The sequence below is a fragment of the Petromyzon marinus genome, chromosome 40 (genome assembly GCF_048934315.1).
Source record: "Petromyzon marinus isolate PM22_M1 ecotype Great Lakes invasive population chromosome 40, UKy_Petmar_22M1.pri1.0, whole genome shotgun sequence".
Classification (NCBI taxonomy): domain Eukaryota; kingdom Metazoa; phylum Chordata; class Hyperoartia; order Petromyzontiformes; family Petromyzontidae; genus Petromyzon; species Petromyzon marinus.
The window spans coordinates 9782086-9804765 of record NC_133706.1 but is presented as its reverse complement, the minus strand read 5'-3'; the positions used below and the strand labels follow the sequence as shown (position 1 = coordinate 9804765).

At 49.8% G+C, this 22680-nt stretch overlaps 1 protein-coding gene across 4 annotated transcripts in view; it reads right to left on the bottom strand.

Annotated features, from left to right (window-relative positions):
- The window catches only part of MCTP1 (multiple C2 and transmembrane domain containing 1), a 163218-nt gene extending 141376 nt beyond the window's left edge, over positions 1-21842 (bottom strand). Inside the window, exons 1-2 of one of the 4 annotated variants that reach the window (XR_012946475.1) lie at positions 21476-21842; positions 7213-7796 (exon numbers count right to left, since the gene is read on the bottom strand). Coding sequence is in view for 3 of the 4 variants with exons in the window: in XM_032968646.2 (XP_032824537.2) it covers positions 7213-7796; positions 21476-21503 (612 nt within the window). In the remaining variant the exon portion in view is untranslated. The remainder of the gene's footprint in view (positions 1-7212; positions 7797-21475) is intronic. The other 3 variants (XM_032968646.2, XM_076073112.1, XM_076073113.1) reach the window with 3 other exon arrangements.
- Positions 21843-22680: the final 838 nt, after the last annotated feature.

Below are 22680 nucleotides of genomic sequence, written 5' to 3'. Positions count from 1 at the left end.
TGTTGCCAGAATAAAAGGGGAAAAACCCTATTATTACATTAAACTGTCGTTAATTCATTACCATCGAGATGACGCAGGACCTTTGAATAAATCCTTGCAATTGCGATCAAGACTGCATTGGGATTCAGTTCACATTGCTCTGCCTCCTGTAAAAGACAAGGGAATTCACCTGCAATGCTTGGAATAATGAAACTCTGCTCGTGGGAACTATGCCACCGAACGTCTCACGGTGCTGTCCGAGGCAGTCTCCTACAACGATGAGCAGCAACGATAAACACAAAAATTGCACCACCTTTTTCCACTTCCGCAAAACAAAATGCGGCTTGCGTAAGTGCTCATTTGCCAAGCTCATTTGCCAAGCAAAACGAGCGTGGGGTGAGCCGACTGGGACCCTGGCTACCTATATAAAGGGACACTCCTGCCCCCTCCAACACCCCCCTCCCATGAAGGACAGTAGGATGGGGGTGTCTGAACTGACAGCCACTACCGTCAAGTCAAATGTATTTGTTTGACCAGGTGACCACTCAAGCGACCACGATGAGTATCATTTGTAAAGGAGCGACCTTGGGTCACCAAAATGACAAAAGCAAAACAAATGAAACGAAGCCCAGCCATGAGACGACTGTGTGTATGTGTGGTGAACTTGTTTCGCGCCGTACGTAGCCAACCGTGCTAATCGGAGGTGCGACGTCAGAAGGCGTGTACGTGTAACTGCGCAGCGATTGGGATCATTGTATATATGTGTGGTGAACTTGTTTCGTGCCGCACCCAACCGGTCAAGAGGAGACAGCTGGATGAAGGAAGCCCTGGAAGGAAGGACGTTGCTGCTCCACGACTTGAAGAGAAAAAGGACTCCAGAGTGGAAGGAGTCCGAGCCAGCGTTTTTGGACCCGCTGTAGTTTCCTGAGATTTTCTACAGGAATGCCAGCAAGGAGGGGCACAACTGGAGAATTTCATCCCTCATCTGGTTCAGCGGGTGGACCAGGGAGGGATTTGGCTACAGTGGGGGTGGGGGGGGGGGGGTACGAGACAGTGGCGGAGTCGCGGAGGAGGAGGAAGGAATTCTGGGCGACCGATCGGACGTGGCAAAGACAGGCCGGCACAGTGCGTGGTAACGGCTTGGTAACCGTGCCCAGGAGCCCGGATGCCACCCTGGCAGGGCTGCCATGGAAACACATCTCTTGGATCCAGCCTGGTTCGGGAACCGAGCCATCTCTCTTGAAATGTGTAGGTAGGGTGCCAACCGCAGCGCGTGTGTAAAGACCGCAGACTCCAAACAGTTTTCGTGGAACGCCCTTCGCTCGAACGTCTCGCAACCCAGCAGCGGCTGTTTAGCAGGTTTCGATCTCCCGATAGGACGGCGACTGACGAAGTCTGTGCCAGCCTACTAAACAAATGCTGCTGGGGAACGTTGCTCCATAGGGCCATGGCCAACAAGAAATGAAACTGTTAATTTACATCGATGAATGGGTTTCCTGCAGGCCTATTTATTATTTATTGTCGGTTTGTCAGAGGCTTCCTTGAACACATTCGTCCAGGTAACATTCGGGCTGGAAAGCCCATAGGCTCATGGAGGTAAAAAATGTAAGCATACCTAATATAAAAAACTGTTCCGGTATTAGCAACACGGCCTTACCATGATACTGGTGGGAAGAAGACAAAGGGAAACTTCTGATACAAGGACTTTACTTCATATAGAAGCACAGGTGGCCTTCTTCCCAACGTGTGTGCTTATATGCAGATTCTGGTGGATATCCATATCATTGAACGTAATGGACCACAACAGCGCAAGATGCATCATTGTACCAAATCCTCTGCAGGTCTCTTCTGATCCACTCATCATTAATGATCATTAACAGCCCTCTGTCAATCCAGGGCTGGATGAAGGCCTGCCCACGTCGTGTCCGGCCATGGAGGTTGTTTGATCAAAAGTCTTTACGCTGGTCAATACAGGTCAGTGGAGAGGGCGGGCAGAAACTGTTGAGATATCACTCGCCAATGATGTGATTTGTCGCCGGGGATCAAACTCGGGTAACCCGGGTTTACAGTGCAAGTGCGCTCGCCACTGCACCGCTACGGCCACCGAGCGTTTTGAAATCCTCAAAGTGGCTGGGGTCAGCTGTTACCAACAGGGAGCGTGAGGCGCCTCCGAGCTCTGAACATTCCCCGTTAATTGTTACTCGTTCCACCGTGCGTGACACCGACCCAGGACGGTGCTGGGTGGGAGCTAAACTGGTGCGTACCAAACATGTGGAACTGTTCACCACAAAACAAGTCGCAATTTCCTGAGCTCACGTCATTACCCCACGAGGAATTTCTTTCATTTCAAATAAGACGCTCAAGCAAGACCATACAGCCACACGCGAGAGAGCCTCCGGGCTATCTGGCACAATGGCTCTCCGATGCATTCCTCTGTTTTGGCCATGCGCCGTTCAGCAAGGCCGGGAGTCTAGCGGTGCTCGTCAGACTAAGGCAGTGGTGGGATGTTAATTACCTCGCCTGGTATAGGGGAGGTCGTGGGTTTGATCCCGACCCTCACGCCTACTGTATATTTGGAATTTGCATGTTCTCCCTGTGGTCGTGTGGATTTTTCTCCAGGTCCTACGGTGTTTCCCTCCCACATTTAGAATCAACATGTGTTTAGAGTATTTGGCTGCTATAAATGTCCACGTGCTAAGCCACTTCGTTGAGCTATCAATTGTCGCCAGGCAACTTATAAAAAAGAGGGCCTTACCTATATTTTTTATTCTTTCGGTGGTGGTGGCATTGAGGGGAGGAAACCACCCATTTTTTCGCCATAAAGCATTGTGATATATAACGACTTATTGTTGGTAGCTCAGCTGATTGGAGAGTATATAGAGTTTATTGATAACATTGAGGTAGTTTATACTTTAGTTTTTATTGGTTTACTATGTGGTATTCATTATATAGTGTAGTGTATACCCAGTTGCTGTTAATAACTCAGCTTATTGAAGAATATATTGAGTACATTTATTATATTGATGTAATTTAGACTTCGTTTTTTCACATCGGTTTACTGTATGATAGTTGGGTAGTTGCAGCCCTTTAGCGTCCATATACTAAATGCCTCTGTTGATATGTAAACTTTGACTTTAACATAGCTATTTCTGTGACCAATCACAAGCTAATCCCTAAGCTATTTCAATGCTAAATTCTCCTGTTTGATATGTAAACTCCTTTGTCAAGGTGCCTCACTTCTCCCACCTAGCCTAAAAGACGCTGCGAATCTTAGCAGCGTTCATTGAAGCGCTGTCATCCCGACAGTTCTGTTCCTTCACCTGAAGAAGGCTACTTGTATTGTGGCCGAAACGTCGTGAGAATTTTATTGTCTTATTTTATTTTATTATTTTATTCTCATTCTACGTGACTTTACCGAAAGAACCAAAGAAGATGAATCCTTGCAGTCACGAAAGCTTTAAATCGAAATCTTTCGGTGAAGTCACGTAAAAAAAAATTTTAATTTTCTAAAAATATTTTTAATTAAAATTATAAAAATTACATAAAAATAATCAAATGAAAATTATAAAGCAAAAAAACCACGGTAGATAAATGACTAAAAAATAGTTAAATAAATTCGAAATAAAAAAACGTCGTGGGTTTTTTGCTTTGGTTATTTTCAATTTATTTTTATTTCTAATTTAAATTTTATTTTACTATTTATCATTTTTACTGTGGGTTTTATTACTTTATTATTTTAAATGTATTATTTTTATGTTATTTTTTCTTTCTTTTATTTTATTTTTTTGTTTTCTATTTTCGTGACTTTACCGAAAGAACCAAGAATATTAAATCCTGCAGTCACGAAAGTTTTAAGTCAAACATTTAGGGCCTTACCTGCTGAAATAAAAAAAATGTGACAAATAAAAGAGTTTAAATTAACACGAATGTGTTCATGGTGCCATGGCCTGTATTCCCAGAGGACCCGGAGAAAAATCCACGCGACCACAGGGAGAACATGGAGAACATGCAAACTGCAAATATACAGCAGGTGTCAGGGTTGGCATTGAACCCACGACCTATTGTATACCAGGCGAGGTAGTTAACATCTCACCACCATATATTTTTTTTTTCAGAAGCACACTGTTCCAGGAACCTTGGCCAAGGATGGCGTTGGGTTTCGTTTTGTTCAAAACCAAATTACTTGTCGGCTCCTTAACCCCAACCGCGCGTTCGCGACTCGCCTCACTAATTATTTGCACGCGATAAATTGGACTCATAGTTACATTTCTTTTATCGTGTATACAGAGCTCTGAGATGCCCGGGCAAATTAATATTCCTATTGTTAATTATTATTATTATTAAATCACATCTCAATGAAAAGGTCAACAGCCATCACCGAGCATGTAAACTCGAGTTCGGGATCGAACCCACGACCTCCTACATACCAGGTGAGGTAGTTAACATCTCCTAGCCACCGTGATGATGCTGAGAGAGACACGCAAACTCCAAATATACAGCAGGCGTCAGGGTCGAGATAAAACCCATAACCACCTACATACCAGGCGAGGTAGTTAACATCTCCTAGCCACCGTGATGATGCTGAGAGAGACACGCAAACTCCAATTATACAGCAGGCGTCAGGGTCAAGATAAAACCCATAACCACCTACATACCAGGCGAGGTAGTTAACATCTCCTAGCCACCGTGATGATGCTGAGAGAGACACGCAAACTCCAAATATACAGCAGGCGTCAGGGTCGAGATAAAACCCATAACCACCTACATACCAGGCGAGGTAGTTAACATCTTCTAGCCACCGTGATGATGATGAGAGAGACACGCAAACTCCAAATATACAACAGGCATCAGGTTCGGGATCAAACCCACGACCTCCTGTATACCAGGCAAAGTAGTTAACATCTCCTAGCCACTGTGATGATGCTGAGAGAGACACGCAAACTCCAAATATACAGCAGGCGTCAGGGTCGAGATAAAACCCATAACCACCTACATACCAGGCGAGGTAGTTAACATCTCCTAGCCACCGTGATGATGCTGAAAGAGACACGCAAACTCCAAATATACAGCAGCAGGCGTCAGGGTCGAGATCAAACCCACGACCTCCTGCATACCAGGCGAGGTAGTTAACATCTCCTAGCCACCGCAGCGCCATCACTAGCATAGCTAGCTTAGGCGGTGCCGATGTCTCCTCTGGCACGTGGGCTACGTCTCTGTGCGCACAGCAAGTGCCGTGCCATGATTGTAACACGCACATCGCACACTCGCGAGCATCTACGCACGCTCGCAACCACACCTCTTCGATTGTTCCTTCCAGGTACAATTGCCCAGCCCCTGCTCGTGCGTGTGTGCGACCCGAATTCGATTCCCGGTAAAGGATATCTGGACTGAGCCTTCCCTAGGTCGACTCAGCGTCAAATGAGTACCTGGGGGCAATGTCTAAACATCGCCACTAGGGAGACAAAGGCGATCGGGCGCGGTGCCGGCCACCCACCCTTTCTCGTGCCGTGCCGGCCTTCATAGAGGTGCTACTCTCAAACAGCACTTGTCCCCAGCAGTCTGTTAAAAGCTACACGGGGAATCCATGTCTTTGTGCGTGCATTTTCTGGTATGACAACCACGGGATAAAACCTATCGCGCCCACGTCCCACCTTAACCCACCTCCAACCCCCTTCACGACACTACCAACTAACAATTGCTCTTGGGCAACGTGAGCCGACTCGATTATCGATGTCTCAACCCTGACAAGAGGACCGACCCCATGGACGGCACGGCTACCTAACAGTTGTTTGCGTGGGGGAAGGGGTCACGAGGGTGGGGGGGGGGGGGGGACGTGGGGGGAGGTGACCAGGGCCTTCCGGCAAATGTTACCGCATTTGCAGAGCATCTCACGCATGACCTGCGCCCATAATGCATTGCCTGCAAGCGCGAGCATGTCGCCAAGTAAGCATCGCTCCTGTACGGATGCGGACTGACGGATTGAAGCGCACTGGTCGGCCATACGACCTTCGTGCCTGGCTTTGTCGTATAACCAAGTCGTAAAATGCACCAAAAAACTGCCACCGGGTGCATTACCATCCATGTGAACAGCCAAGCCATGAGTGTAATAAAGTAGCACAAATGTTTTGTCAATAAACCAATGTAAATAGACAAAACTACGGTTTTTCCTTTTGAAACACTCACGCCGATACGTTAAGGACCGTCAGCACAGACAGACCTGTGGGCACAGACGTATAAAACCTGTGAGCGGGACACCACGCACACACAGTTGATTGCATTAGCAGCTGGCGCAACTCCCAGGGCCCTCCAAAAGATCTTCTTTGAGTCGGCGAAGCGGCATTCTGCTCGATTGTATCGGTCTTCCGAATATCCGGGAGGCTCAACCATACTCTTTGGTTCTTTCGGTAAAGTCACGTAGGTATAAAATAAAATAAATCACGACGTTTCGATCGCAACACAATAGCGGTCGTCTTCAGGCGGGAAAAAATATAATCCAGCAGTGGAACTGCTGAACCAGCGAGAGAGCAGCTACAACAAGGAGGTTATATATGTGGCGATGGGCAAGCAGGCGGGGTCTGAGCTGGAAAGGAATTCCAACCAGCACACGCACGGTGAGTTGCCAGCCCCTCCCACTTTCACGTAGCCACTCGCACACAATAAGTGACCACGCCTATTGATTACAGGGCAGGCCCGCTGCTCAGAGACCACACCCACTGTTTGGAGGCCACGCCCACTGCTCGGGTAACTCTGCCCTTTGCCCGGGTTCGTGAGTCGAGCACGAGTGCCAGAAGCGTTTTAAACAGGGGAACAAAATCGTGATATTCGTAGAAGCGAAACCTGCTCACGGCACTGCGTCCTGGAGGCCGAGCCTCAAACAATAAACGGCACCAGCGGCACCGCGACTCTGGCCAAGCGGCGACAAGACTGCACGACGGGCGCTGCGCCGGGTTTAGGATCGCCAACCCCTCTGATGTAAAGACACCGGGAGATATCATGGGAAGATGCCAGAAGAGGGGAGGACGATGTGCTAAACGCATTGTCTTGAGTGGTGTGGAATTATCATGATTGTTATTATTACACAATGGACGAAAAACGCGAGCGGACTTTCAACGTCCCGGGAAGAGTCGCAGATTTCCCAGGACGGCTCTGCTCAATGGAGAGGACGATTCCTGGGAAAGCCGGGACAGGTAGCGACCCTAAAGGTGGCCCGCGCGGACGCTACCCGCTGCTCACCGCCAGGTGCTTGGGCGACGCGGACGTGGAGAACGACGTCTTTTGGCAGGGAGGGCGTCGTAGCGCCGGCGTGGCCGGCAGCGACCTCCTCCCGTCAGCAGGCAGCATGGCCGGCACCGGCAGGGCGAACCCCACGCACTCATCCCACGTCTTCGGCAGCGGCGGCGCCGGCGGCACCGGCGAGGGACCTCCGGCGGCGTCGGCCGTCGTTGCCGCAAACGGCGGCCCTCGCCGCGGGCTGGACGGCGAGCCGCCGCTCTCGGACGACGCCGAAGAGGACGAGCCGGACTGGTAGCCCGCTCCGAAACGGACGTCCGGCTGGGACGACGACAGACGCTGGGCGACGGCGGCCTCCATCTCCAGCTGGGCGCGCGTGCGGGCCACGGGCTGCCGCTGCGAGCTGAAGTGCTGCGCCGCCTGGCGGCCGCGGCCCTTGATGGAGCGGAGGAGGCGGCGTGTCAGCGACTGCTTGGGGGTGCCGCAGTCGCCGCCGCCGTGGGACGCCAGCGCCCCCCCAGAGAGGTCCTCGGGGGAGGGCGGCTGAGCCACGGGAGGCCCCAGCATGCCCGTCACGGCTTCAGGCACTGAGCACAATGGAGACAGTGAGAAGGGGAAAGTGAGACGGAGGGAGTGAGACAGACAGATGCTTATTTTTTCCACTGCACATCCGATCTGCGCCGGGGCCACAACAAGCCAGCGTGGCAAGGCTCAGGAGGTGCCCGGTGGTTTTTTTCCACTGCACAACCGAGCCATCCCGAGCCAGCATGGTGTGGCTCAGGAGGTGCTGGGTGTTTTTTTCCACTGCACAACCGAGCCATGCCGAGCCAGCATGGTGCGGCTCAGGAGGTGCCGGGTGGTCTTTCCACAAGAAAACCCGAGCTGTGACGTCAGTGCGCTGCTGCACGAGTAGATACGCGTATAGTTTATGCAGCGACGTTGTGTCCTCACAGTGTACTGACAGACGTCACACGCCAATCTTTTCCATCCTGCACCGACCAGCGTGGTGAAGTATGGTCAAAGTATCCACCATGAGCCACACAGGGTGGTGGATGCCTTCATCCAGCAATGGATTGACAAAGGGCGGCACATGTACATGACCCATGTAAATAAAAAAAAGTCAAAGCAGATTCCTGCACAAATGAGCATCTCCTGGTATAAATGGCACATTCCTATGGCGAGGGTAAGTCTATCCAGAGGACAACTACTGTTGACTTCCCCACAGAGTGAACCACTGACCGCAATCTATTTTAAATGTTTGGAACGGATAGATACAGCACGTGGTACTCTGGCCAGCCTGCGAATTGCCACAAGCGATGGCATTATTACAACCATGCTCTCCAGTATCATGTGATGGGGGGGGGGGGGCAAAGTAACAATTCAGAACTATCGGCGAGTGGCAAGAACCCAGTAGGACCAGTTCCGTTGGCCATCCCCAGAGACACCCTGGCCCATCTCTTTAAATCCAGTGTTTCGATAACCTTTCATGCAGCCTGCACCCCTTTGGTTCTCAATCGTAAAAAAATGTACAATGTTAATAAATACATACAGTGAGGGAAAAAAGCATTTGATCCCCTGCTGATTTTGTACGTTTGCCCACTGACAAAGAAATGATCAGTCTGTAATTTTAATGGTAGGTTTATTTGAACAGTGAGAGACAGAATAGCAACAAAAAAAATCCAGAAAAACGCATGTCAAAAATGTTATAAATTGATTTGCATTTTAATGAGGAAAATAAGTACATGACCCCTCTGCAAAACATGACTTGGTCCTTGGTGGCAAAACCCTTGTTGGCAATCACAGAGGTCAGATGTTTCTTGTAGTTGGCCACCAGGTTTGCACACATCTCAGGAGGGATTTTGTCCCACTCCTCTTTGCAGATCTTCTCCAAATCATTAAGGTTTCGAGGCTGACGTTTGGCAACTCGAACCTTCAGCTCCCTCCACAGATTTTCTATGGGATTAAGGTCTGGAGACTGGCTAGGCCACTCCAGGACCTTAATGTGCTTCTTTTTGAGCCAGTTCTTTATTGCCTTGGCCGTGTGTTTTGGGTCATTGTCATGCTGGAATACCCATCCACGACCCATTTTCAATGCCCTGGCTGAGGGAAGGAGGTTCTCACCCAAGATTTGACGGTACATGGCCCCGTCCATCGTCCCTTTGATGTGGTGAAGTTGTCCTGTCCCCTTAGCAGAAAAACACCCCCAAAGCATAATGTTTCCACCTCCATGTTTGACGGTGGGGATGGTGTTCTTGGGGTCATAGGCAGCATTCCTCCTCCAAACACGGCAAGTTGAGTTGATGCCAAAGAGCTCCATTTTGGCCTCATCTGACCACAACACTTTCACCCAGTTGTCCTCTAAATAATTCAGATATTAATTGGCAAACTTCAGACGGGCATGTATATGTGCTTTCTTGAGCAGGGGGACCTTGCGGGCGCTGCAGGATTTCAGTCCTTCACGGTGTAGTGTGTTACTAATTGTTTTCTTGGTGACTTTTGTCCCAGCTGCCTTGAGATCATTGACAAGATCCTCCCGTGTAGTTCTGGGCTGGTTCCTCACCGTTCTCATGATCATTGCAACTCCACGAGGTGAGATCTTGCATGGAGCCCCAGGCCGAGGGAGTTTGACAGTTCTTTTGTGTTTCTTCCATTTGCGAATAATCGCACCAACTGTTGTCACCTTCTCACCAAGATGCTTGGCAATGGTCTTGTAGCCCATTCCAGCCTTGTGTAGGTCTACAATCTTGTCCCTGACATCCTTGGAGAGCTCTTTAGTCTTGGCCATGGTGGAGAGTTTGGAATCTGATTGATTTCTTCTGTGGACAGGTGTCTAATATACAGATAACAAGCTGAGATTAGGAGCACTCCCTTTAAGAGTGTGCTCCTAATCTCAGCTCGTTACCTGTATAAAAGACACCTGGGAGCCAGAAATCTTTCTGATTGAGAGGGGGTCAAATACTTACTTCCCTCATTCAAATGCAAATCAATTTACAACATTTTTGATATGTGTTCTTCTGGAGTTTTTGTTGTTATTCTGTCTCTCACTGTTCAAATAAACCTACCATTAAAATTATAGACTGCTCATTTCTTTGTCAGTGGGCAAACGTACAAAATCAGCAGGGGATCAAATACTTTTTTCCCTTACCGTAGGTTTCATGAAACAAAGTAGCCCATGCTTAATTTGTGTTTTCGATTATTTACCTTCTAAAAAAAAACCTGGCCATGTCTCGCAACCCCAGAAAGGGCATCTCGCACCCCCAGCGGGTGCAGCGTGCACCCCGAGATTAAGAATCACTGACCTATCATTCTGTGTATTACAAGAATGTTTGATATTCATTAAAAAAAAGTTTCCTTTTCCTGTAACGATCCCCCCCTTCCACGTGTGGAAAGACATTGCATTATCTAGCAAGCATGGCATGCCGTTAGTTATTAGTCAGCAAGTAGAAAGGTGCAGCCCTGCAATTGCCAGAATCGTGCCGCTTCCCGCAACTCAACCACGCCTGCCAGTCGTCTTTGTACGCGTTGAACTTCTTTCGCACCGTACGCAGCCAACCGTGCTAATCGTAGGTGCGTCGCGGAAGAGGTGGCAGTATCCACACTATACCCCACCACACACGACCGACTGCGGTGGACTTGGTAATCCTGCCCAATTGGCAAGTGGGCGTGCACTTTTTTTTCATGAAATAAATAATAACGTAGTATTTGTGGGGGAATTTTGTGTTAGCTTCACATTTTTGCTTTTCACGTCAACCGCAGTGAGTTTCGGCGATTTCAAATCGTACTTGTTTGTGGTTTGTTAAGCCGACGTTTAGTTTGCCGTTTTTCTGTCCTCAATCAACCCCAGGTCCCCATTGAAAATGAGATGCCAGGCCTGCAAGGGCCCTTATCTGGAGATGAATCCTCGTCTGCATGCGCCATGACAAGGGATCTGCGACGAAGATCCAAAATTAGCGCCGCTGACAGGGCGGTTCGCGAGTGAGAACAGGCGAGGGGGGGAGGGTGCAGGACGAGCGTCGAGATTGGGGGGCCGAACGCGGCCGCAAATCGTACACAGGCGCCGACCAGGCAAAATTCAATCGTAGCCGGACAAGTGCTCAAAGGAGTGTGGACATCACGGCGCACGCTTAGAATTCTACACTGAGAGACAGAAAGAGGGCACACGTTTGATCGGAGGACGTAATCAAGCTCGAGACGTCGTATTGACGGTTGAGAAAAGTGGGCTTGGGGGCAGGAGGTGTCACTGGCATGCAAGTAGGTCGTGGGTTCGATCCCGATCCTGACGCCTGTATATTTGGAGTTTGCATGTTCTCCCCTTCAACATTTAAAAAAACGTGCGTTTAGCGTGTTTGGCTGCTATAAATTTCCACGTGATAAGCCACTTCGTTGGGCTATCATTCGTTTGTGATAGCCAGTTCGCTTCTGAAAAAGAACTACACGGCTCAGTAGGCCTTACCTGGGAATATAAAAAAAAATAGTTTCAGAGACTGATGATGGAGTGGCAGCTAAAGGAGGGGAACGTGCCACAGAGGACGTTCCGAATCATGATCGTTATTGATCCTGGAAGAATCCGACCAGCTGTGAAGCTCTCTTTCGCGAGACAGTCCAGTCGAATCGTGCTCGTTTGCAAGAGATAGGTACGGTTTGCTTAGCAAGACTTTGAGAGATGGTGCTGGCTTGGGGGTTGAGGCCTTAATGCAGCAGTAGATCATGGCTACTGCTACTTATTATGATGATGATTATGATGATGAGCGGTAACATTGCATACAGTACATGTGAAGGGGAGAGAATTGCAAACACAGCAGCATCTTTCCATGTATTCAGGGTAAGTTTAAAAAAACATGGAAATGAATTAGTAAACACAGATACACAGCGACTCGTTCCCATAGCTGGTATCTAAATATGTTTGCACAGCTCCCTCAAATCTACCCAGGCCGTTCGTATTGTAAACAAAAACATTGTTTTTGTGTGTGTCCGTGAACATGGTGACGCTTGAGGTGTCCGTGCCATTCAGAACGCCTCAGGCATTCAGACTACTGCATCATCACCGTTATCGATCCGCGCCAATCGCGGACGAGAATACCTTCATTCGAATGTACGGATCGGAGAAGAAACGCAAATTAGAGACCTTCGACTCTGAACAAATGCGAGCGGGCCTTAAGCAGGACACGCTGCCAGGAAGGGAGGATGGCCCGGTGGTCGAGAGTAACAGCGGAATGGCAGCCAATGGGGAGCGCCATAGGGTGGGGGGGGTGGAGGCGCCCGAAAGGACGTTCAGCGCAGAGATGGAGCGACGAAATCGGCCCCGTGCGCCGGAGCGAGAACGATCGTTGCCGTCACGCGCCCGCGATAGATGCCAATGGCTGGGGGAGGAGGCCTTCATTATCCAGCAGCACATAGATCATGGCTGATGACTAAGAGAGGGGGCTTGTTGGGAACTCCTCCACATCCATCACCACCACTCACAGACCCAGATCTTCACGCCTCATCCTGTAACAAATTCCCAAAGGCGGCCGAGGAGCCTTGGACCTTTCCGTAAAAGTCCCCCCCCCGCCCCCCCCCCGTACAATCAATACTGCATTACGCACTCAGGGCCATCGTTACGCCCCACGGACACAGCGCACACAATTTAGATCTTCACCCTGCCTTTTCTTTCAGTGGGAGGTCGCTCATTCTCCTCTGCTGCCCCCATAATCTGGAACATCACACACTCTCTCTCTCCCACCCTCCCTCTCTCTCCCCCCCCCCCCCCCGCGATCCGTGCTGTCGGCTCCCTGCCAAGTAAAAAAAACACAATCAGCCTCTAGAATGTTCTCTTTAAACCTCTGCTTATAACCGAAAGACTTCCCTCTCAGTGGCGTCGCTATTGAGCTGGCGTTCAAATTCACCGGGGGCCCGTCGGCGGGATGGGGTCCGAGCAGCGGGAAATTAAAAAGGGCCGATTTAGGACCATGAGTGAGGTGCCACATTTCATCCCTTGCACCATGGCCCATGCCAAGTGCGCTACGCCACTGCTGCCTACATCTTCAAAATAAATACGCGACGAATGCACCGAGACCCCGTATACATCCACGCTGTATTGTGTCGTGAATCCCCGCACGGGGGTGATGCCGCACACGCGCTGCGAATCCCGCCACCCGAGTTCGATTCCTGGCCGCGGTGAGCGGGGGCGAGCAATACCGGAGGCAGACCGGTGTGCCCCTCTCCTTTCGTAGAACCGCAACGACCAGCGTGGTGAAGTATGGCTTAAATAACCCACACGCCTGCCACTGCGCAGGAAGGCCTTCGTCCGGCGGTGGATTGACAATGGGCTGTAAATAATCATTGTTATTGTTGTACATGTTTCTAAAATCACCAGCGGTCGTCTTCCTCCTTCAACTCCTCTCTCAACACCGAACAATAATGGAGACAATTCACTGTGCAGGTCCCGCATCCCACGCCTGGTCAGGTCACCGTGCCACCGTCACCGCCGCTGGTGACCACTCGGCATTCTGGGCCTTCAGGCCTTTGCGCCGCGAACGTGATTTCATAAAACAAAAACCACACAAATTCCAACCACCCACATACCCCTTTGGCCTCCGTGGCTCCATTGGGATCACCGCTTTGGCAATTCGGTCCTGGACCCATGCCAGGATATTAATGAACCGACACCACATGCCTGCGGTGAAACAGCCAGGGGTGCTGGTCATTGTGGAGGCACAGGCCGCAACTGCTTTCCTGTTTAAAGAGGGGTTGTGCAACTCTGATGACTGCAATGATGACTACTCGCTCTGCTGGCAACCGTCCACTGGGGTGGTCGTGGGTTGTTCGATCCCGACTCTAACGCCTGCTGTATATTTGGAGTTTGCGTCTCCTCTCCCTGTGGTCGTGCGGATTCTTCTCCGGGTCCTCCGGTTTTTCCCCTCCACATTTAGTTCAGAGTAATTGGCTGCTATTAATTTCCACGTGATAAGCCACTTCGTTGAGCTACCATTTGTGGTCAGGTCGCTTCTGAAAAAGAGTTTACATGGCTCAGTGAACTTTACCTGGTAAAATAAAAAGTTTAGTTTTAGTTGACTTCATTAACAGTTACAAGGCGCAACACCGACCGGGGGAACGTTGATGTAACGTCCTAATCAACGAAGGGAAAGTTTATGATTCGGCAGTCAACACCGTTAAGCGGGTACTGAAAAAAAAAGCGTCCATTGGAAGGAAATTAAACGAGTAATGAAGGCGGAGCAGTGGCCCAGCAGTTAACGCAACGCGCTATGAACCCATCGACCTCAGTTTGATTCCCTGCCATGACGAACATCGGTGGTGAGATATCTTAAGCGGTCCTGGGCAACCAAAGCGCACCGGCCAGAGTGGTGAAGTAAGTTATATGAACCCCCCTTGACCAACAAAGCATGGGAAGGCCTTCATCCAACAGTGGATTGGCAACGGGCTGAACTTTTTGTTTTCCTTATATACCACATGTATCAGTAATGACATTGACAAAAAAACATTGCTCCGAAAATATTGTATTCCCAAATCAATGGCACACGGCTTGAAGGCAAAGGGCACTGTTGCCTGGGCGATAACTTGAAAGAGGAAAACAAAACCACCGTCCCCCACCGCCGATGACAACGACGGCGACGAGTTCAGTAGAGGTGGGCGTCGTTTGTGTGGCTGTCACTCTGGCCCGCTCGGAATGTAACGAAAGACCTCGAGCAATGTGGGTCGGGCAGAAAAAAAACGCAGGAACACACCAAGGATGGCCAGCCGGCCCAAATCCCCCACGGCATGTGGGCCGGTCCACGTGATTTATTTTTGTTAGTTATTAAATCACTGTTGCAGAGCAAAGCTTTAAAGGCCCGGAATGGAGAGCAGTCAGCGGCAGCTATGGGGTGGCACGAAAAATCGATTTAGTAAAAAAAAAATTACGTTTTTTCTCATTTATAATTTTTTTACCAGGTAAGGCCCACTGAGCTAAATAGCTCCTTTTCAGAAGCTACCTAGCCCAAAGAAGTGGCTTATCATGTGGATATTTTTTGCAGCCAAACACTCTACACGCATGTTTATAAATGTGGAGGGAAAAAGTGGAGGACCCGGAGAAAAATCCACATGACCACAGGGAGAGAGACACGCAAGCTCCAAATGTACAGCAGACATCAGGATAGGGATTGAATCAAGAACCTCCTGCATACCAGGCGCGGAAGCTAACATCTCGCCACCGCGGCACCCCAATTCAATATTTAATCAATTAGCCGATTAAATGTTGCAAGGTGTTCGCGGTTGTGCTGGACGCCTCTCCAACGTACGTTTACGAGCTGTGCCGCGCGTTATTCGGCATCGATGTCTGACGTTTTGCTCCACGCGCCGGGAGCTTCTTCAGCAACCCAATTGTATTCAGTCAAACAGCAGATATACAATACAACTGAGAAAACCCACATGGTAATATATATCGATCAAAACAAACGATGTCCATTAAAAGTTAGGAATCCGACCTTTTTGACGGCATCTTTTATGTGACCGTAATGTGAAGGGTGGTGTGTTGCAGACATCCCACTTCATACTGAGGCCTTCCCTCATTTGAAGTTACATCTGATTGGCAGGTAATTGGCTCTTGGAGTTGGGAAGCCCAGAGCAGACCAGCACCTTGGCTTTAATGGGCGAGCTAACACAACTCAAAGGGACCCTAGGCCAGGGATGTTTTCAGAGGGGGTGCCAGCTCATGAAAACGTAAATCCAATTCAAAACATTTAATTCCCCTGGGCCCACCAAACACCATGCTTTTGATGAATCTCCCCACGCATTGGGGCTCATGTGGGCTATTTGACCATACTTCATCATGCCAGTCAGTGCTTGTTGGTGAAGGCGGGGGGGGGGGGGACGCATAAATGTGGTGCCATAGTACAATACAACAATGGATTGTATATTGTTGGTTCTTTCGGTAAAGTCACGTAGAAGGGAAACAATAAAATAATACAAATGTAAAACAATACAATTCTCACGACGTTTCGACTGCAACACAAGCATTCATCATCAGGTGTGAAAATCACAGCAAGAAAATTTGAAAAAAGTGGCGTCAGGTAGTCGTAGAACGCGTTGGGGTTCGACTTTAATGAAGACGAGCTTCTCGACTGTGTTGGGCGCCAGGCTGTCCCTCAACTTGGAATGGATAAATCCCATCGTCGAGAAGTTTCGCTCAGACGCAGCGGTCGACGTGGCCATGCTGAACAGTTTGATGGCGATCTTCTGGAGCGCGGGATAGTCGCTTCCGACGAGTGACGAACTGACGACGAAGGCCTGGGCGAGGGCCGAACGCACCGCGTGGCTCACGCGCATGGCGGCTGAGCCCGGGCCCCGGCCCGAACGCCGCTAATGGGGTGCGTGCGACTGAAATCCCGACTTAACTTTAATAAAACCGGATAAAACCGGATTTGGGCAGGATCCAGGTGCTCCGGTTTTATATAAAAACCGATTAAAACCCGAATGAATAAAACGGGGCCGTGCCAGCCTTGCTTTAAATCAAAATTTAATGGATTGTATTGCAACGCCGTCTGCTGCCCACCCAAGTAGCGCCCCGCAGACCCGATGGGAACCCGCTTGTGCGTGGTGGCCGTCCAACCCAAGCGCTGTCCGGGCTCAGGTGCTGCCGAGCTGCCCAGGTCTGACGAAACCCGTGGCGTTCCGGGTGATCTGGTCACGCGGTGCAACGTCGCAAATCCGACTGGCCGGGGGGACTGAGATGCAGGCGGATATGCGAAAGGGTCAGATTTGTGAACGTCGACCAGAGAATGACGGTTTCACCGTGCGCAAACACTGCTCTGGGTGTGAGCGGTTAAAAATCGATCGCGCTCAGATATGCGACATTGTATTGTGAAAAATAATCTAATTTTATCACAAAGAAGGCAGCCACTGTCCCTGGTGTATCTGCATTACCGGTGAGGTCATGGCAAGAACACGACTCTTGGATCACAGAAGTAAATAATCCCAGTTCCCTCGTGTTTAATGATTTACGCTGTCCTGACACAGCCCGGGCTGCGACAGCGTCCGTCCTTTAGGGTGGTGCAAGGATTCATCAGTTAACAGTATGACTATGCTTTATTACCCACGAAATCCCCACCGAGTCTCAAGACCTTTTTTCAGGAGGGTACTGCCAGGTTTTTTGCAGTAGGTGGCGAAGATCGCTGCTGCGTGCAATCCCAAAATAAGTAATTTGTGAGATTTTTTTTTAAATTGACCCAATTTTTACCACAATAAAAAAATTTAAGTTGGCCCAAATTGGCCCATGACGCAGGGGCACAATGGCCTCTTGCATCTTCGAAAGGCATCACGGGATCTTTAACGCATGCTGTGAAGCAGCTGACGCAGGCTTTAAGATTAAAACACTTGCGGCATTAAGCAGAGTGGCCTGCGATATTCGAAGCATGAACCTCTGCAAAACAAAAAAAAGTTCTGAGTGCGTCACCGCTGGGCCATGTCACCAATCACGATGTGGTATTTATTTAATTATCGACAATCAAATTAATAACATAACAAAATAATTACGTAATTACATAATTAAATAAATACACACATCCAATCACGTGCGTAAGAATCGATGCTTTTCTATACGTATATGGTGCATGCAATGGGATCACATCATCCCCGCAGCCACTACAGACGTGCTACAATCCACCGCAATTGTTGTGACGTGTATCATTTCACAGCTTTTCCCAATTTTATCGACGTCAATGTTACCAGATGACAAATCCGTCCCGTCTCTCGCGGAGCAGCGTAAACCCTTCGTGTTAAGGGAACAGCCCGTTGAAGTGGACACCGCCGAGCCACGTCCGATATCCCTTAAAAGCGACCCTTGGGTCACAGAGTAAGATGGGCAGCACTGTCCCACCTGCCCCGCGCCACCCACAGTTCATCATCGGCTGCAACGTTTGCGGAGCAAAAAGAAAATCGATTATCAATTAAATGGCGGGTCCAGAACTGGCAGTGAATCATTCTACCCCGAAGATTAATTCTCTGGGCAAGACGCTGGTTCAGCAAAGTGGACAGCCACCACTGTGTGAGTTAAAAAATAAATTAAAATAGGACTTCAAATGATTGCTATGGGAAAGTGTGTAGGCAGCAAACAGAGGCCACTTAGAGTAATTGTAAGTGGACCTAGAAAGACGGCATCGGTGCTTATGGAGCCAAAATCAACCTTGAACCTCACCAATGATGTACGGAGAATCACTAATCTTTAAATTATACAAACGACTGCACAATTAAATGTTTAGTTATCGTGAATTGCTTGGGGCACTCTTGCAATTGATCGCCATTCACTTATGTGTACGAGCTGTCTCTCGGCTGATAGGCTCATATTGTGAAGTGGCCAAGAAATTACACGAATGTAATGGATTCCTGCATCTATCTGTGAGGAGCTGTGAGCACTCTACCCTTGTATCTGTGGTGCGTTTTCTCTGGCTTACTCAATTTGCCTCCGACATGAGGCCAAACACTCGTTAAATGAATAGCCAAACATCCAAACGTAGCAGTACCCTCGTGGAAACACGGTATTTAGACCCGGCGAGGCTTTCCTGGGTAAAAAAGGGCATTTTGACTTCCAGGTGGTTCAGTGAAAGAGCGAGTGGCTTGCACTTGGCAGGTTATGAGTTCAAATCCTGGCTCAGAGTCGACTCGGCCCATCATCCTTCCTAGATTTATACAATGGGCAGCAATGTATGCGGTAGTCAAGAACAACTGTCCAATGGATAAACCTGCCCACAACATGGGAATAGGGAATTTCCACCACGTGCTCAGGGCTGTGAACAGGAAATGAGCCACTGCCTTAATGCTTATCTCAGCCGGAAATCACGTTCACTTTGAATATGATTGCACAGCACTGGGCTCTATGTGACGTGTAATACTCTCAGCTGGCCTGCACTCCCAAATTTTCTTTAAAAATACATGACGCATTAAAGAACACACCGACTCCACATTCAAAATAACACGCATTCATAATTAAGTAAGGGTGTAAACAAGTTGGCTTTGAGCCGAACAGTGGCTCACACACTGCCCTACGAACTCAGTGACCTGAGTTTGATTCCCGGCTAATGGCCAATATCAATGGGGAGTGACATCTGAACTAGTCCTGGGCCTCCCACCCCTCCACACACTGCCTAGCATATAGATGTATGGTTAAACCACCCACACAACCTATCGCGGTGTTGGGAAGCACTTCATCCAGCAGCCTAGACGTGCCCATTATAATTACATGTGAAAACCAATCTTATAATGCATCATAGTGCATTACTTATAATTCACATAATCCAACGTGTAAGTGATATTCAGATATAAAATTATATAGAGGGGGTTACATCCAATGTCAGAATGCGCAGGTGGCTAAAACTCACAGCAGGGAGGGCTTTCGCTCCGATGATTGCCATTTATCATCGCGAGTGGCTCTCTGAGCTCCGAGTGTCTCCCCCATTGTCGAAAGCCATCAATATCATCTTACACTTGAATTACTGCTGCCCATTGATAATCGAGCGACACGGCGAGTCGTACCAGTATATTTAGTAGTATGCTTTAAAGAAAATCAGAAAAACACGGGTGCAGAAATTGCTATACAAGCCACGTGCTTTTGGATTGGCCACGTACATTTTCCTCCTGTGCATGGTCACTGCGATCCACTGCTGGATGAGGGCCTGCCCTCGTTGTTACTTGACCACAAGGGTACTTTCACAGAACCCCGGGCGGCACGGGCTACAGGTGAACTCGGGCAGAAGAGATTCGGGGAGCACAGACGGGGTTCTTGCCGAACTGCCCTGTACTGCCGACCACGTGGCCCCGCAGCCTATACCAACCGTAACAACATCGCCATGTTGCAGTAGAGGACCTGTACTTTTTCAAATGCATGGGATCACCCATCCAAGCACTGTCCGTGCGCAACCGCCTGCTTAGCTTGCCGTATCTGAAAAACTCGGTGCCATCAATTCCGGCGACCAATTCGGTTAGAGATTGCCCGTGCACAGCAGCACTAAAAGAATGTAAATTAATAAAAACCCCGACTGACATGAACGCTGCATCACTTGTGCAAACTAACCATTGAGGTTCAACGTTGATGGGGGTGATGCGTTCAGCCTGAGATGTAAACTAATAAAAGGAAAGCGGAGGAGTGGCATCATCTGTGCGCTCACACATGCTGGCACAACGCATTGGCATGCAATCCGCACAGCATTGCAACGTTCATCGCAAGCCAGGGGGATGTGATACTGACGATAACTCGAGCAGGGTGGTGGTGCGGTTTCGTGAATGATGGATACGGGTCTCTAGCAACAGCTGTGTGCAGCCGGCTAGGCGCAAACCAAACAGCCACGAGTAACCGCAGTCAATGCCACACCACCACTGCACCACAATGATCGTCGTCCTTATCATCGCCACCAACATCACCATTCGCACCACCAACAACCACCATCAAACAAGACTCACCGCAATGTGACGCCTGCGTCAACGTGTTGAAGGAAACAGCCGGGATTGGTGTGGCGAGCACCACGCCCGGTCGCCTTTGTCTTCCCCAACGCTGATGTTTATAGAGACTGCACGCCACGTCCTGGTCCCCCGAGCTAAGCCCCCCCCAAGACAAGTTCTAAAATCGCTTGCCACTGATGTTAGCCGTCGCCGAGAATCGAACTCAGGTTGCCGGGTCTGTAGCGCAGCGTGCTCTTGACCAATACAGCGGCGAATGTTTGAACCGCCTCTGGGCCTCTCCTACGTCAACTCGGCCTGAAATGAGTACCTGGTGCGATTTGTAAATATCAATGGGGAGACAAATGCGGCTGGTAGTGGTATTAACTACCCACTCCCTCGTGTGCCATGCCTGCCAATGCTGTATTGGGTGCCTGCTATCAGCACTTTGCTCCAACAGTCTGTTAAAAAGACTATACGGGGGATCTTTGCCTTTGTTGCATCTGTGTGGTTGCTCATATCGTGTCGTGTGTGTGCACGTGTGCACGCGTGGAGCGGTGGTGCAGCGGTTAGCGCACCGCGCTACGAAAGCATCACCACGATCTCCAAACTAGCACCATCAACCACCACCACCAACCCATTTCCAACCACGATCTGTACCACCACCGCCGGCATTCCCAACTTATCGGCGACGATATCCATTGTCAACCACGAGGCGATACTCACGACGCCGCGATGTTTGGTGGTAGGTGATATTTGATATTCACCACCACCACCAACAACAACAACGACAATCGTCGCATAACAATACCGAGGTAGGGGGGGAGGGGGTATGGGGTGGGGGTAAGGGTATCCCCTTTACCTGCGGGATCTGGGGGTATCCCATCCATCGGGGTCCTGGCGGCGGAGTGGATCGGCGGGCTCAGCAGCACAGAGCAGAAAGCTCCAGAGACAGAGACTCAGAGAGAGAGACAGACGCAACTCTCACCCAGTGTCACACGCACATAGCGAGACACAATCCCACGCACTCGCACAGTCAGACTACAGGCACACACACGCGCACACACCAAGCCTCGCCGGCGCACTGTATTATACGCAGCGGCTGCGCGCGGAGCATGGGGGGGGTGCTGCTGATGATGATGGGAGGAGGAGGGTGATGGGAGGATGGAGCGGAGCGAGACGGCGCGGGGGTGGCGCGCGCGTGGACGTCACGGGGCCGCACCTGCAGATTGATCCCCCGCGGGGAGCGCGCGTCACAGACACACACACACTCACACTGACACACACACACTCAATACACACACACACTGACACACACACTCACACTGACACACACACTCAATACACACACACACACTGACACACACACTCACACTGACACACACACTCAACACACACACACACACTGACACACACACTCAATACACACTCACACTGACACACACACACTCACACTGACACACACTCACACTGACACACTCACACTGACACACACACTCAATACACACTCACACTGACAGACACACACACACTGACACACACTCACACTGACACACACTGACAAACACACTCACTGACACACACACTCACTGACACACAGATCCCCCGTGTAGCCTGTAACAGACTGTAGGGGCAAGTGCTGTTAGCGAACACCTATGAAGGCCGGAACGGTACACGAAGGGGTGGGTGGCCAGCAACCACGCCCGACCGCCTTTGTCTCCCCAGTGGCGATGTTTACACACCGAACCAGGTACTCAATTCAGGCTGAGTCGACCTAGGGGAGGCCCAGGACCGGTTCAGATAATCGTCACTGGTGTTGGCCGTGATCGGGAATTGAAGGGTTCATAGTGCTAACAGCTACACTACCGCTCCCCACACACACACACCTAAACACGCACATACCTACACACACACACCTACACACATACCTACACACACACATACCTACACACACCTACACATATACACACCTACACACACACACCTACGCACACAAACACCTACACACACCTACACAAAGATAAAAAAAAGATCCCCCATATAGCCTTAGACTGTAGGGGCAAGTGC